The sequence below is a fragment of the Diabrotica undecimpunctata genome, chromosome 3, assembly GCF_040954645.1.
Source record: "Diabrotica undecimpunctata isolate CICGRU chromosome 3, icDiaUnde3, whole genome shotgun sequence".
NCBI lineage: Eukaryota > Metazoa > Arthropoda > Insecta > Coleoptera > Chrysomelidae > Diabrotica > Diabrotica undecimpunctata.
In genome coordinates, this window is record NC_092805.1 from 124280780 (window position 1) to 124298469 (window position 17690).

The 17690-nt window shown below is 29.0% G+C and overlaps 1 protein-coding gene across 2 annotated transcripts in view; it reads right to left on the reverse strand.

The window, feature by feature from the left end:
* Nucleotides 1-3401, reverse strand: part of LOC140437359 (sterol O-acyltransferase 1-like) — a 93713-nt gene extending 90312 nt beyond the window's left edge. The window contains exon 1 of one of the 2 annotated variants that reach the window (XM_072526842.1): nucleotides 3182-3401. In XM_072526842.1, the coding sequence (XP_072382943.1) occupies nucleotides 3182-3240 (59 nt within the window). In that variant the 5' untranslated portion in view covers nucleotides 3241-3401. The remainder of the gene's footprint in view (nucleotides 1-3181) is intronic. The other variant, XM_072526843.1, reaches the window with a different exon arrangement.
* Nucleotides 3402-17690: the final 14289 nt, after the last annotated feature.

The following is a 17690-nucleotide window of genomic DNA, read 5'->3' on the forward strand; positions in this document are numbered from 1 at the left end:
ATACTTGGGTCTCAGGAGATTGCTAGTATATGAAAGAGAGGAGAGAATTTTGGAGTTTGTTGAACGAGTACTGGTAAAAGAGGCCTGTTCGTGTTTTGGAGAAAGAGTTGCTGGTATGCTGATAGTTTGATAATTAGAACGTAGAAGGCTTTGTTGTTTTTAGAAAATAGAAAATTTAAGAGACGACTCCATAAAATCATTATATCAAAAAAGGCTAGAACAGAAAATACAAATGGAGAATATCGAAAATCAAAGCAATGTAGAGACTAGCTGGAGAAAACTTAAGAAAAATATTCTGGATGCTGCCCGAGAAGCACTTGAAACGAAAATAATAAACAAAAAATGGTCAACGAAAACACCATGGAAAACAGACTACTGGGAAAGATTCACAAAAGGACTAGAGATGGATTTCTATGGACAACAGAAACAAGTATGGCGCTTCATAAGACAGCAAAGAAGCGAAATGAAAGAACTAGTTTAAATAGAACACATACAAGAGGATACATGGGTGGCCTTCCTGACAGAAATGTTTAAAAAACAAAACGAAGAACCTTTACCAGAAACGCCAAATATAATAACTGAGGAAAAGACCGAAATCTCCCAAAACGATGTGAAAGAAGGAATAAACAAATTAAAAAACAGAAAGTCACCAGGAGTAGATCAAATACCAAATGAACTCTTAAAATATGGAGGTGATCATCTTGTACAACTGCAACTTCTTATTAATAAAATAATCTCCACGAACAGAATACCAGATGAATGGAGGAGAGCGATCATGGTGATGTTCTTCAAAAAAGGAGATAAGAAAGACCCCAATAATTATCGAGCAATAAATCTATTAAATACAACACTCAAATTGACAACAAGAATAATAGCGACAAAAATAAACGAACGAATATCTCTGCAAGAGGAACAGCAAGGATTTTGGACAGGAAGATCATGCTACTGCGTGATACGCAGTAACGACAATCGCCTTATTAACAATGTGTTCTGGGAAAGGCCAGAGGGAAGAAGGTCTGTAGTGTGGCCTAGAAAAAGGTGGAAATATGCAGTCAAAGAAGATCTAGAGAAAATGGGAGTGCGCCAGTGGGAATTACTGGCACAGGACCGACAAACATGGAAGGCAATAGTAAACGCGGCAAAGACTCACGAAGAGTTGTAGCGCCATTGATGATGATGAAGATCATGCACGGATGCAGTTTTTGTAATAAGACAAATAAAAGAAAAGTCGCTAGAATACAACAAACCAGCATATATGTGTCTGATAGATTTGAAAAAAGCGTTTAGAGTGAGAATTCGGGACGCGATACATTTATTATATGAAAAGGAAATATCATTGGATTTAGTAAAAACCAATGAGAATATATATAAACATAACATAGCTATGGTAAGATGTAAAGGAAAACTATCGCACCCTATCAAATATGAAACTGGCATTAGACAAGGAGATTCGCTAAGCCCATTAATATTTAATCTGATAATGGATGAAATCATAAAGAAAGTTAAAACAAGAAGAGGATATAGAATGGGAGAAAAGGAAATAAGGATAATATGCTACGCCGACGATGCCATAATAACAGCCAAAAATAAAGATGACCTACAAAGATTAATTAAAGAATTCGAAGATACGGCGCTCATATACAACATGGAGATCTCAACAGAGAAAACTAAAGCGATAGTGATATCAGCGGAATCGAGAAGATGTAAACTAGTCGTAAATAACAAAATAATAGAACAAGTGATGGAAACTGAATACTTGGGAATAAAACTGTCAAGCTAAGGAAAAGTGGAAGAAGACGTACAAAAACAAGTGAAAATGGCAAACAGAGCAGCAGGATGTCTCATCAACACAGTCTGGAGAAACAAATACCCCACAACGGAAACGAAAACCAGGATATATAAATCAACAATAAGACCGATAATGACGTACACAGCGGAAACAAGGGCAGATACGGCGAAAACACAAAGACTACTGGAAACAACAGAAATGAAAGTCTTACGAAAAATAACAAACCAAACTGTAAGAGACAGAGTAAGAAGTGCGAAAATAAGAGCGAGATGTGGTATAGAGGAAATAAACGCGTGGACCAGAAGAAGAAAAGTGGAATGGAATCAACACATCGAAAGGATGACAGAAAATAGAATAGTACGAATAGCAAGAGACAAATCGCCAAATGGAAGAAGATCATTGGGACGACCGAGGAAAAGATGGTCAGACAACGTCAATTGAGGCTAAAAACCGAAGTAAAACAGGCATTTTGCCTATATATAAAGTAGGAAGAAGAAGAAAGAAAGGAGTCATCGTCGTGTGTGAATTAAAAGGACAGTCAATAATTTTTTATGACAGAATTTTTGTATGTTTCGAATAAGACTCTATACCATCAGAAGATCAAAAATTATCGCTATTTTAAAATACCTACCATAAATTTTATAAAAGTTTTTTTACGTCAAAGGATAATTATTAATATTGTTTAATAAATTTAAAAGGTTTCTTTGTATAATATTCAGAATTTTATAATTTTTTGAGTACAAAAACATATGAACAAAGATTTCAATATTTCAAAATTTTCATAGGAAGTGTAATTATTTTACGAATATCCAAATTTCTTGTTTATGTTGTTTTATTAATGTTATAAAAAAAAAAACGATAAATACTTGGTAAATTAAAATTATTTTATGTGGTACAATTTTCATTGGGACAGTTAAGCTCATGGAATTTATTTGATAAAGTTTCATATTATTTCGTTTGACAATAAAATATATTTGTATTTGTTTATTTATGTTATTTCTATTTATTTCCTTTTCCTAATTTATCCCGATAAGGAACAACTAAGAGATATTGGAAGCCACGAGAAAAGATAAGTATAACCTAAGCTGATTTATTTTTTTTTGTATAATAAAATGGCACGCTGAGATTATTTTTATGTATGATTTGCGACACTTAGATAATTAATTAAATAATTAATAAAAGTAATTAAATAAATAAAAAGTTAATATAAAAGTAAGGAAGAGAAAGATATTTAATTTAATAATAACAACGGAAGAAAAAATTAGAAATATTAAAGTATTCAACATGATAAAAAATGAACTTTATTTAAGTTAAAAATACTTTATTTCAAAAAGCAATCAAATTTCCTTTGCTTCCAGTGTACTTCCAAATAATAAAAAGGTATATACTTACGAAGAATTTTTTTCGTTATCTAACAAATTACGTATCTGTGATTTATCTTCTGTCGGCATGTTTAATAACAGAAATAAAAAGCTTCCGTTTAGGAGACAAACTACAAGACCAACACTTCGAACTAAAAATAAAAACCGGTAACTCAGCTCTTTGTACTAAAATGATAAAGAAAATAGGAGTTGTTTTAATTTTGACCTGATAGTGCGACCTTATGTGGTAATTGAAGAGTTGGGTTAAAGGAACCTCGAATAAGATCCACTATCAGATTAGTACGGTCTCTGATGTATGGATCTGCGTCATTTTATACATTCTGTTTTATTGGACGTACAATTGGTTTTGATATATATATATATATATATATATATATATATATATATATATATATATATATATATATATATATATATATTTATACGTTTTATTGATTTATTATTATTATTTATTATTATACGATACGATTTTATACGATATATATATATATATATATATATATATATATATATATATATATATATATATATTGTTATGATGTGTTTTTTTGTTTGAATGATGAGCAATGAGTATTTTTAATAATATAGGGTTTTTATCGCGGTTCTCAAAGAATTAGCTTGTAAGTACTTTTTTAAATTATCTTTATTATAACTATTATGAAACACACATATATATCTAACCTAGTCAATGTAAATTTAAAATAAATTATCTTTAAATTGATATTCTTATAAAACTAATTAAATTCTATAGACAATCTAAAATTTAAACAAAACTATCTTCAAAATTGAAATTGTTATGACACTAACTAAATTATATTAACAAAATTGTGTACCTTTCTTTCACTGAATGCCTAAATGAACTGTTTTCCACTATATATATTCTAATCACCACTGAAAGTCTTCGTACTTCGGTTATCCTTGTTTTTTGTGAAATTACTTTTTTCAATTATCAGCTTCTACCAATTTAAGATATAGTTTTCTTCACCAGCATTTATACACCACCAACCAAACCAGCAAACAGCATTTATATTTATTCTTCTTTTCAATATACCAATATCCAATTATTATAAGTTGATTTATACTAATCTCCAACCATAATATAATTTAATTTCTTCGAATATACCTTTTTTTATCTTCAATAATTATTTGTGTATAATTATAAATGTGCATTAAATTATATGCATAATTTTTAATCTTCATTTAACTCACTATATTAAACTATTGGACTATTTGTACTTGATTCACTGACTCTAACTAACTTTCATAATAAACTGCTTGACTTCTGACAAAAAACTTCTAAAAACTCTTCTGACTGCACTATCTAAAACTTTTCTGACTAAAAACTTTCAAAAACTGCCATCTTGAATCCAAATCACGGGTATTTATATGTTTTTGAATTTCTAGAACCATCTCGTAAGATATCATGTTCCAATTTGTTCTATTTAATACTTGTATGAATTTTCTGGAACAAACCATTTCGCAAACATGGCCATCTCCGGAGATCCAGAGAATTCCATTCTTTTCTATTAATAATTTTGTTTACATTTAGGCTTTTCAGATCAGAATATATAATTAAATTAGTAACTTAACATTCTAATTTAATAAAATACACATTTCAAACAATATATTATTATAACCCACTTTATATTCGTAAATATTCTTAAACGTCACTTCAGAGTATAAATATCTGTCAATCTCCGAGAGTATTTTTATTTGCCTAAGCACATGGCTCACTTATATATATTTACAATATTAAAATACAACTTTTTACAATTATTATATGCTAATTTATTAAAAATGCCCTCACATAAATATATTTTTATTAAATTCTCTAGTATATAACTTATTTAAAACAACCAAATATCTAATATTATGTAGTATATAACTTATAAATTATTTTCTATAAACCCTAATCGTCACAATACCCCAAAAATAATATTTAAAATAAATAATTTACTTATTATTCTTTTAAATATTAATTTTCTCATACCTTATTAAATTTAATAAATTAATAATTCAATTTTTTTTTTATTATTTAAAGTGTGTTAAATACATCCCTGTTCGCTGTCTATGTCAAAGCAGAGAACAACGCTGCACAGTTCGGCTATTCTATGGTCAAACTGTCATGTCAATTGGAGAATGGATTTTATCAGAGAATAAAATATAACCTTAATTAAAAATATAATCTATATTGTGTTCTGTTTGTTTATAGACAAAATCTAGGAATTATTTCCATTCAAAAGGCTTTTATCCATATGAATTGGTAAGTTTTACACTTTTTATAAAGACATTTACACAATCAATTCTGTATCTAACCCCAAATTATGATTTTTAGGGTACAAATTAATTTCCATATATACAAAATTCAACAAGTATGATGTCAAATTGATTCAAAATAATGAAATCTACCATCTACCATTTAACAAATCAAGTCTATTGAATAAAATGGACACATCAGTAAGTTATTAGTGTTATTATATTTGTGTTAAAGGTATAGAAATCATTATTCAATCTCTTCATGATATTGAAAAATGTCGTTGATATGAAATATGCCTCTTAGTCTGTTCTCTGCATCTATTAACACATAACTATTTAGTCCATTCTGATTTTCAATTGTATATGGACCTTCAAACATTGGTTGTAATTTCTTACAACGGTTTTCTTTAACATTACTTTTTCTAAGTGAACGAATTAACACTAGGTCTCCTTTTTGAAATGTGATTGGTTTTTTTATATTTCGATTTTGTCTTCTGATATATTTTTCAGCTTTCCTCCTAATTCGGTTATTCACTTTCTGCATTACTTGTTCTAACATATCCTGATTATATTCACTAATCCACTTTCTGTTTCCTATATGGTAAAACATTAAATATTCTGGTACTTCCTCTGTATTCAAATTATGTGTATTATTTAAAAAATATTCTACTTGTGGTATATGTTGCTGCCAAGTTTCGTGTTGATTTTGGCACAGTATCCTTAAATATTTTATAACTTCTTTAATATATCTTTCTGCAGGATTTGCCTGAGGATGTCTGATACTTGTAAAATGAATGTTGATTCCCTTTTTCTCACAAAATGTCCGAAATTTTTGGTTGTTAAAATATGTAGCATTATCTATTATGCAATTTCTAAATGGTCCTATTTCTTCGAAAAATTGATTAATATATAATTTTATTGTTTCAACATTTGTTCTAGAGCAGGGATATAGTTTAATAAATTTTGTATATAAATCAACTATCACTAGTATATGCTTTTTTCCTGTTGGACTGAGAACTAAATTTGAAATAAAATCCATGGAAACTGTATTTAGTTTCTCATATACAACATTAGATTTATATGTGTTCTGGTTTTTGAAATTCTTTTCTTTGTTTAGTTGACATATTGGGCATTGGTTAGTAATTTCCTTTGCTATACTTATGTCATTCTTTGCAAAATAATTGTTCCTAAATAGCATCCATAGCTTTCTTGAACCAATATGCATATAATTGTTATGTAAATTTTTCAATATTTTCTTTGCTAAAGTTCTAGTTATTACATATACTTCTATGCCATTTATTATTTTATAATATACTCCATCTTTCCTAAGGACTTTTTGTTTTTCACTCAAATTGATCTGATCTCTTATAATTTCTTCTTTAGAATATAATCCAGTACTTTCTACTAATTGATTTAATCCAATTTTTATTGTGCGCTGCTCTTTTTGTGGTGTATTTTCTAACCTTGATAAAGCATCTGCCACTATATTGGATTTTCCAGAAATGTATTTGATTTCAAAGCAGTATTCACTAAGTATTAGACTCCACCGATGTATTCTACTGTTTCCATATTTGTTATTTAATATAGACGTTAAAGCTTGGTGATCTGTTTCTATTGTAAATTCATTACCCAACAAATAAAATCTTAATTTTGTGACACAGTGTATTATACTTGCTAGTTCTAATTCTGAAACTGAGTAACCCTTTTCATGTGGCTTTGTAATTCTTGAAATGAATTGTATTGGGTATTCGACCCCATCATGTATTTGTAATAATACCCCTGATAATCTCTCTATTGATGCATCTGTTCTTAATATGAATGGCTGTGTGTAGTCAGGATAGTATATTTTCAAATTTGACAAAAAAATGTTTTTAATTTCTTGGAATGCTAGTTCTCTTCTCTGATCCCATCTCCATTTTACACCTTTTCTCAGTAGTTCAAGTAATGGAATTTCTTTTATACTTAGATCTGGTATCATCCTTTTATAATAATTAATTATTCCAATAAATCCTCTTAAAGTTCTTAAATTGTGTGGTGTTTTATATTCCTGAATGACTTGTGTCCGTTCTGGATCCATTTCGATTCCCTTAGTGTTAAGTTTATAACCTAGATATATGACTTCTTTTTGAAAAAATGTACATTTTTCTTGATTTATTTTTAGTCCAACTTTGTCTAATCTATTTATTATAATTTTTAGGTGTTTCTCATGATCTTCAGCCGTTTTAGAAAAAATTAATATATCATCAATGTAGTGAATTACAAAATGTTCATATTGATCCAAAATATCATGAAGACATCTACATAGAGCACTGCAAGATGATTGAAGTCCAAATGGTACTACTTTGAATTGATATACTACTCCATCTATCTGAAATCCTGTATACTGTCTACTTTTTCTTTCTAGAGGTATTAACCAGAAACTATGCTGTAAATCGATTTTAGTGAAAAATGACATTCCTGTAATTCTTCCTAATATTCCATCTATACTCATTGGTGCTTCAAATTGCTTTTCAGTAATCTTGTTAATATTCCTTGCATCCAAACATAACCTGATTTCACCTGATCTTTTTCGTACTACTACTATGGGGTTAATAAAATGTGTGTCTGCCTTCTCAATGATTCCATCTTCTAACATATTATTAATTGTTTTGTTTACTTCTTCTCTGTATTTATATGGTATTGGGTATGATTTTGTTTTAAAATCTTTTTCTTCTTTAACTTTTATACTATGGATATAATTTTGTGCAATTCTATTTTCTTTATTGACAAGTCCCTTGTGTTGCTGCAATATGGAAATGACTATTGATTTATATTCTTCAGGGCAATTTAAAACTTTTATCATATCTTCTTCTTTACAAATAAAATTATTCTTCATTATGTACTCATTATTCCTTGCTTCCAATTTTACGCACTCCGCCTCGTAGGCATCCATCTGCTTAAAATTTCCATTCCTTAAATATTCACTACAATAATTATTCTTTACATTCTTTTGGGACATTTCCCTATCATCAAAATACATTTCTTCTTCATAAACATCATTATTTTCTTTTAATAATATCCTATCAACTCTTATTCCTTCTTCTACCTCATCTTTCTGCATAAATTTAATTATTTGCCCTTCCAAAGTTACCATTTTTTTTTCAAAATCTATCTTTACTTTCTTCTTTTCCAATTCATCATTTCCCATTAATATATCAACACATAAATCCTTGACAATAAATCCTTGCATATTAATTTCTTTATTAAGAATATTAAATTTAAAATTGGCTAGTTTATCAATTTCACCCAACTTCTTATTATTTGCACCAATAATTTTAATTTTTGGAATCTTTATTATATCTGATAGTTTTAATGTATTAAAAATAAAATTCTCCGAGACTAATGTACTTTCTGAACCAGTATCTATCATAATTTTAATCATTTTATTTTTGGCCAAAGCATTTATATAAATTAAATTAATAGATTCAATAATTTTCTCTTCATCTAAAGAAATAAATTCAGAAGGTTTTTCATAATAGCAATGGCCTAACTTGTAATTCAGAAAGTTTACTGCACAAAATTTTGATTATTAGAATTGTCAGATTGTATCTGACCACTTGGATCTGATGTCCTATGTCTTTCCCTACTATGACTTCTACTCACATTTTCCTGACTTGTACTACTTCGTTCCCTGTCTTCGCAGCTTCTATTCCTTCGAACACAATTTACCTGTCTGTTATAGTTAGGTCGCTCTGTATTTCTTCTATTGTTAAAATCTTGTCTATTATTATTAGTACTGTTATTAAAATGTTGTAACTAGTATTGTTATTACAATTTTGTCTAATTTGATTACTGTTATTATTATTAAAATTTTGTAAATTATTACCATACCTAGTATTATTGTTATATGATTGTCTATATTGTTGATTATCATTTTTTTTATATTGAAAGTTATTGTTGTTTTTTCTGTTGTTATTATTACTTGTCATATTGCCTCTTTGTATTCTTTGAATAAAATTAATAAAACTATCTATTGTTTGAATATTTTGTACAGTTACGGTTTGCACAACATCAGCATCAAAATGTCTAGATACATTTAAGACTGTTTCATCCTCTCTAAGTGGTGGTTCTAAATATTTTGCAACTGTTATCAATTTCAATGCATAATCTACCATATTTGATTTTAAATTTTGATTATACTTTCCAAAATATAGAATTTCTCTAAACTTGGCTTGCTCTAATTCACCCCAATAATAATTTAAAAATTTATTTTCAAATGTTTGAAAATTATCTAAATCATTCTCAATACTAGCAAACCAAGTTGCTGCATTGTCATTTAATGTCATTCTAATATAATCTTTAATATCATTAATATTATTCACAAATCTTAATTTATGTTTTAAACTATTTATGTATACTCTAGGATGCAAATTTTTTATATTACCAGAGAATTTAATCCCAGTCTCATTTGTTAAATTTAAGTAAGGTCTCCCTATGTCTCTCATTTGTGAAATATCATCTATTCTCTGTTCCACATTTCTTATTTGATTACAATTTATTTGAATATTTTGTTGTATATCGTCTAATTTTTCTTCTGTGTTTCTCCTGTCTTCGTTAATTTTTACTTCTAAGTTACATTTCTGTAACTCTATTTTCTGTTCTATATCTATCTTATTATCTTGAATAATCCTCTTTACTTCTGTCCTCTCATTGTCTATCCTTTTCTTGTAGTCATTCCGTATACTTTTTATTTCATTTGCTACTTTTTTCTCTGCAGCTTCAAGTTTTTTATCCATTTGTTTTACAATTTTATTATTATTATCTTCTATTTTCTTTTCTAATTTTCTATAATTCTCTTCCAATTTCTGTTCCATTTTTTTCATGTCTTCTTTGACTTCTTTTGAATTCTCTTCCAATTTTTTTATGTCTTCTTTGATTTCTTTTGAATTCTCTTCCATTTTTTTCGTATTCTCTTCCATTTTCTGTTCCATTTTTTTCATGTCTTCTTTGATTTCTTTTGAATTCTCTTCCATTGTCTTGTTCATCTGCATCATTAATGACATCAAAGCTGCCATATTGACATTTTCCTCTCTTTCTGGATTCATTTCTGCAGTATCTTGTGGAACTTGAACTAAACTCTCCTCTTGTATAGGTTGTGTTTCTACTTCCACATCTTCTTCATTCTTTTTGCTTCTTGTACCTTTCTTTCCTTGAGACATTTTGAGACTTTACTTGTTCAAATATAATTAAAATTAAAATCTATACTTTTTTCTTTCTACTGATAATTAATTTAATTATATGAGAGCACTTATCTTCCCAAACTAATTCTTTTAAATAGAGAGCCACCGCGTTGGGTGCCAAATTGTTATGATGTGTTTTTTTGTTTGAATGATGAGCAATGAGTATTTTTAATAATATAGGGTTTTTATCGCGGTTCTCAAAGAATTAGCTTGTAAGTACTTTTTTAAATTATCTTTATTATAACTATTATGAAACACACATATATATCTAACCTAGTCAATGTAAATTTAAAATAAATTATCTTTAAATTGATATTCTTATAAAACTAATTAAATTCTACAGACAATCTAAAATTTAAACAAAACTATCTTCAAAATTGAAATTGTTATGACACTAACTAAATTATATTAACAAAATTGTGTACCTTTCTTTCACTGAATGCCTAAATGAACTGTTTTCCACTATATATATTCTAATCACCACTGAAAGTCTTCGTACTTCGGTTATCCTTGTTTTTTGTGAAATTACTTTTTTCAATTATCAGCTTCTACCAATTTAAGATATAGTTTTCTTCACCAGCATTTATACACCACCAACCAAACCAGCAAACAGCATTTATATTTATTCTTCTTTTCAATATACCAATATCCAATTATTATAAGTTGATTTATACTAATCTCCAACCATAATATAATTTAATTTCTTCGAATATACCTTTTTTTATCTTCAATAATTATTTGTGTATAATTATAAATGTGCATTAAATTATATGCATAATTTTTAATCTTCATTTAACTCACTATATTAAACTATTGGACTATTTGTACTTGATTCACTGACTCTAACTAACTTTCATAATAAACTGCTTGACTTCTGACAAAAAACTTCTAAAAACTCTTCTGACTGCACTATCTAAAACTTTTCTGACTAAAAACTTTCAAAAACTGCCATCTTGAATCCAAATCACGGGTATTTATATGTTTTTGAATTTCTAGAACCATCTCGTAAGATATCATGTTCCAATTTGTTCTATTTAATACTTGTATGAATTTTCTGGAACAAACCATTTCGCAAACATGGCCATCTCCGGAGATCCAGAGAATTCCATTCTTTTCTATTAATAATTTTGTTTACATTTAGGCTTTTCAGATCAGAATATATAATTAAATTAGTAACTTAACATTCTAATTTAATAAAATACACATTTCAAACAATATATTATTATAACCCACTTTATATTCGTAAATATTCTTAAACGTCACTTCAGAGTATAAATATCTGTCAATCTCCGAGAGTATTTTTGGTTGCCTAAGCACATGGCTCACTTATATATATTTACAATATTAAAATACAACTTTTTACAATTATTATATGCTAATTTATTAAAAATGCCCTCACATAAATATATTTTTATTAAATTCTCTAGTATATAACTTATTTAAAACAACCAAATATCTAATATTATGTAGTATATAACTTATAAATTATTTTCTATAAACCCTAATCGTCACAATATATATATATATATATATATATATATATATATATATATATATATATATATTTATATATATATATATATATAATATATATATATATAATATATATATATATATAATATATATGTATATATATATATATATATATATATATATATATATATATATTTACGATACTTTTTGACGATGCTTCTAGAGAAAATGCTCCAAATACTGCCTGTGAAAACCAGTTAGACAGAGGTCCCAGTATACTGAATTCGGAAGTCAAAAAGGCAATACAGCAAGCCAAAAACAATAAAGTACCTGGATCAGATCAAATCCCTGCTGAGCTACTTAAACTTTTGGATGAGGAAAGCATTGCCTGCTTAACCACTTTCTTCAACAAAATTTACAACGAAGGAAAAATACCAGATGATTGGTTAGAGTCACTGTTTATAACATTACCAAAGAAAAGCAGGCCCACCAAATGCAGCGATTTTATACTAATCAGTTTGATGACACACTGAACAATCTTACGAATTATACAAAACCGAGTATTTCTTCTATGCGAAAGTAGGATGGGTAATAAGCAATTTGGATTTAGAAAAGGTCTAGGAACTAGAGAGGCACTATTCTGTATGCGCGTTCTATTACAAAAAAGTTGTGAATTCCGAAAGAATGTTTATGTTTGTTTCATCGACTTCGAGAAGGCCTTCAAGAGAGTACAACACGATACACTTTTTGATTTCCTACGGGCAGCAGGACTCGACCACTATGTTATAAGACTGCTGAAATACTTATATTACAATCAAGTAGCCTCTATCAAAATTGAAGACAGTCCGACTGAAAAAATATCCATCAAACGTGGAGTAAGGCAGGGTTGTGTTTTGTCACCCACTCTTTTTAATCTGCCCTCTGAAGAAATCTTTAGGGAGGCTTTGGATGACAGACAAGAGGGAGTAAGACTAGGTGGAGAAGTAATCAACAATATTAGATACGCTGACGATACAGCCATTCTTGCAGAAAATTTACAAGATCTCCAAACATTACTAAATCTAGTTAGTGAAGCAAGTTATCGGAGAGGCCTAAAAATCAACATTTCAAAGACAAAGTGGATGGCAGTTGGAAAGATCAATATAGATCAAGGTCTGATTTCTCTTAATGGAGAGGAGATCGAATACGTATTTCGTATTCCTGAAATGTTATGTGTGGTCCAGCCTATTGTATGGTTGTGAGACATGGACGTTAAAAACCACAATGCTAAACAAGTTAGAAGCATTCGAATTGTGGTGCTACAGACGAAGATGCTACGCACACTTTCAATGAAGATGTTCTTCAAATGATCAATTCAGAACATCTGCTCCTAAACACCGTATATATATATATATATATATATATATATATATATATATATATATATATATATATATATATATATAAACGGTTGATAAAGCTGCACATGATGATGATGATGATATATATATATATATATATATATATATATATATATATATATATATATATATATATATATATATATATTATGTTGCACGGAAAATTTCAAAAAATGTATTCAGTAGGTGAATTCAGAGGTTTAATCGGTCATATAGGTTGGCAAATAAAAGAAGTCAGCTATCATTAAGTCATTGATTTGATTGAATAAATTTCGCTTTTTATTTTTTTAAAGCTTCCTCACTTCGCCCTAAAAAATGTTGGCGTAACAATGGTGGACAGTGACGTAGCTAAGATTTTATTTCGGGGGGTGTCCACTCGTTTAATTTCACCCACTCCTTCCAACAAAACGTTTAGAAATTCAATCCAATAATGAACTATTTAATCTTTTTTAATAATTATTTTTATAGTCTTTTGTAACAAGAATACTTACTTTTTTTAATATATTTTTTTGAGTAAGGCGTAGTTTTTAATTAAGGAAAAACTTGCACTGAGAAATGATGACAACACAATGGTCCTGATAAAGTATATTTTTAAATATTATTAATTAATATGTAGGTATTTGAAAAACAGTATTTGTAAGAAAAATAATTGTAACAAAATAAAAATATTCATCCATCGATGTAGAAATTCTTCAAATCAATACACAACTTGAAGCAGTCGCAATTACTATCAAAGGGCCTTTAAAAATTAACATATGTAATACAGTATACTCCCTTTATAACGAACACGGTTATTACGAGGTTTCGCTTATAACGAGGTACATTAGATGTCCCGTGAAATTTCTATTGAACTATAACCCTTTATAGCGAGATAAATTTGCTTATAACGAGAAAAAATAAGATTGAAAAACGTGTTTTTTACGTTTTGGCCCGGTCGTAGCTATAAATAAATACCGTTTTTAACTGCGGGCCGCCCGCAATAAACTTCTTACAATTTATGATTCTTAGTCGGAAATGTAAAATTTATGATTCATAAGTGTCATTGTATTGGGTTGACCATTCACACGTGTTTTAAAGGTTGTCAGAAACTTTATCCAAGGACAAAACGCAAATGAAGAAGCATAAAACTGTTTCACATCTTTAGAAAATATGATAGATAGAATACTGGACAATTTAAAGCAGTCAAAAATGACAAAATAACTTTATACGCTTTATACATATTTACAGAATACAGATTTTTTGTTTTAACGTATATCATTGACAGTAAAAGCAACTCTTTTTTGTTTTAATGCATTTCATTGACAATAAAAGTAAACAACTTTGTTTTAAAAACGCCATTCAAACAATATTTATTAGCATCTTATATTGCTCCGAATGGCTTCACTATAGAAAGTTAATGTTTTAGAAAACTACATATTCATATGTATGCACAGTATTATTGTTGTTGGATATAACGAGATCCGCTTATAACGAGGTAATTAGTCTGCCATTTCAGTTCTCGTTATAGAGGGAGTCTACTGTATATACATTCCACCTACACAAAACCCAAGCACTACTGAGATCTCAGATTTGATTAAACAAATACCTTCACCTCGCCTAATAGTTGGTGATTTTAATGCACATAATTACATATGGGGATCAAATAAAATTACTCCCTTGGGTCGTAGAATCGAAATAATGTTGAACAATTTTCAGTTAAACCTACTAAACGATGGAAGAAATACTCATTTTGGCATTTCTACTGGTAAATCCTCTGCCATAGACCTTTCAATATGTGATCCAGCATTATCAGTTACCATATCTTGGGATGTACTTTCTGATTGTAATAACGAATCCTGACAGTATACAATACTCTTGTAATGTTGAACAATGGAATCTCAAAAATGCAAATTGGCATGAGTATTATAATCTAGTTTTAAATGAAATGAATGCATTACACGAAATTTTACAATCAAATAATAATATTGATAGTCAAATTCAAGAATTTTCCAATGTATTATTAAATGCCGCCGAAAAAGCCGTTGGTAAAATGAATTCCAAACAATTAAATTCGTCAGTCCCTTGGTGGAATTCTGAATATCACGAAGCTATTAAACTTTCAAAAACAGCATTAAATCGATTCAGGAAATATAATACACTTGAAAATAAATTAAAATTCAACCGACTAAAAGCACGAGCTAGATTCATCATTAAATGAAGTAAACGTGAATCATGGAAACAGTTTGTTTCAGAATTAAATTCTTCTACACTAATTAATATAGTCTGGCAAATGGTACGAAAGATATCGGGGAAAAATACCCCAAACCACATTAACTTCGTAAAAAAAAAACCAAAAAATATACACTTCCCCTCTAGGCATAGCCAATATTCTAGCTAATAATTTTGAAAAATTCTCAAGCGATGATGTTCTTCCTCCAGATTTTTTGATCAAAAAAGAAAGAGAAGAATCCAAAGGTATTGATATACCGCCTGATGACCTTTTTACTTTAAATTATCCCATAACCATGAATGAATTAGAATACTCACTCAATAATATGAAAAACTCTTCTCCTGGTCCTGATAACATCCCTGCAATATTTCTTTAAAAACTTCCTTCATCTGCGAAGAAACACTTCCTAAATATCTATAATAATATATGGAAACATAGCAAGTTTCCAAAAATTTAAAGTTCATCTATCGTCATCCCTATTTATAAACAAAATTAACCAAAATCTCTATCACATTCATATAGACCTGTTTCTCTAACTTGTGTAATGTGTAAAGTTCTCGAGAAAATCATATCCAACAGATTAATGTGGTTTTTAGAAAATAATAAATTACTTGCCCCGGAACAAAGCGGATACCGGAAAAATCGTTCAACACTGGATAATCTTATTAGTTTAGAGTCTGAGATTCATAAAGCAATGGCATGTGGACAAAAATGTATCGCAGTATTTTTTGACACAACTAGAGCATACGATACAGTTTGGCGACATGATATTATTCAAACACTTAGTCGATGGGAAATAAAAGGTAATATATCACAATTCATAAAAAATTTCCTATCTTATCGAACTTTTAATGTACGAGTTAACGGTACTTTATCTAATACAAAAATTCAAAAAAAACGGAATTCCCCAAGGATCTAATTTAAGCGTCTCCCTATTTCTTATTGCAATAAATAATATCATCTCCACTTGTGACTTACCAGTAAAAGCTAGACTCTTTGCAGATAACTTAATCATTTTTGTTAAGGGGATAAATGATAAAACCCTTCAGACCCATCTACAGAAAGTGCTATGGATTCTCGTATTATGGACAAATTCCACAGGTCTTCAATTATTTACAACAAAAACAAAGGCTATGTTATTTTCAAAAAAAAGAAGTTATATCACTCCAGAATTAAAACTATTTAATAAAGAAATAAAATATGTTGAGAAAATTAAATGTCTAGGCATGACATTTGACAACAGATTATCCTGGAACCACCACATTCATGATCTAAAAAGTACGTGTCAATCTGCACTTAACATTATAAAATCTGTTGCCTACAACACATGGGGAGCAGATAGTAAAACACTGACAATTATGTACAAGTCATTGATCAGGTCCAAACTCGATTACGCTTGCACTATTTATGATTCAACAAAACCATATCATACAACAACTCGATCGAATACAAAATAGTGCTTTGCGAACCATACTAGGTGCCTTTTATACTAGCAATACTGAAAGTTTACACTGTGAAGCTGGAAAAGTCCCCCTGGAATTCCGAAGAAAACAACTTTTACTAACATATGCGGCATCAATACAGGCAAATCCTATTAATCTTGTTAACCACTATTATCCATTATATTTCAGACCATTATTTCAGACCATTTTAGGAATATCTTTAAAACATATGCTAGGCTTGACCTTCCTTTTTATGAAAGGGTAAATAGATACCTCAATGAACTTCAATCCAAATTTCCAGATACCTATTGTATACTAGATATTAACACTGTTCCCCCTTGGACTGTTCCCATCCCATCTATCAATACCAAACTCTCCATATATAAAAAAGCAGATAACCATCCCAAAGCATTATATCAATATGTCCTCCAAGAGCTCATGATATACAGTAACCATAATCTTATATATACCGATGCCTCTAAAACTCTAGATGGAGTGGGAGCAGCATTTATAATAAAAC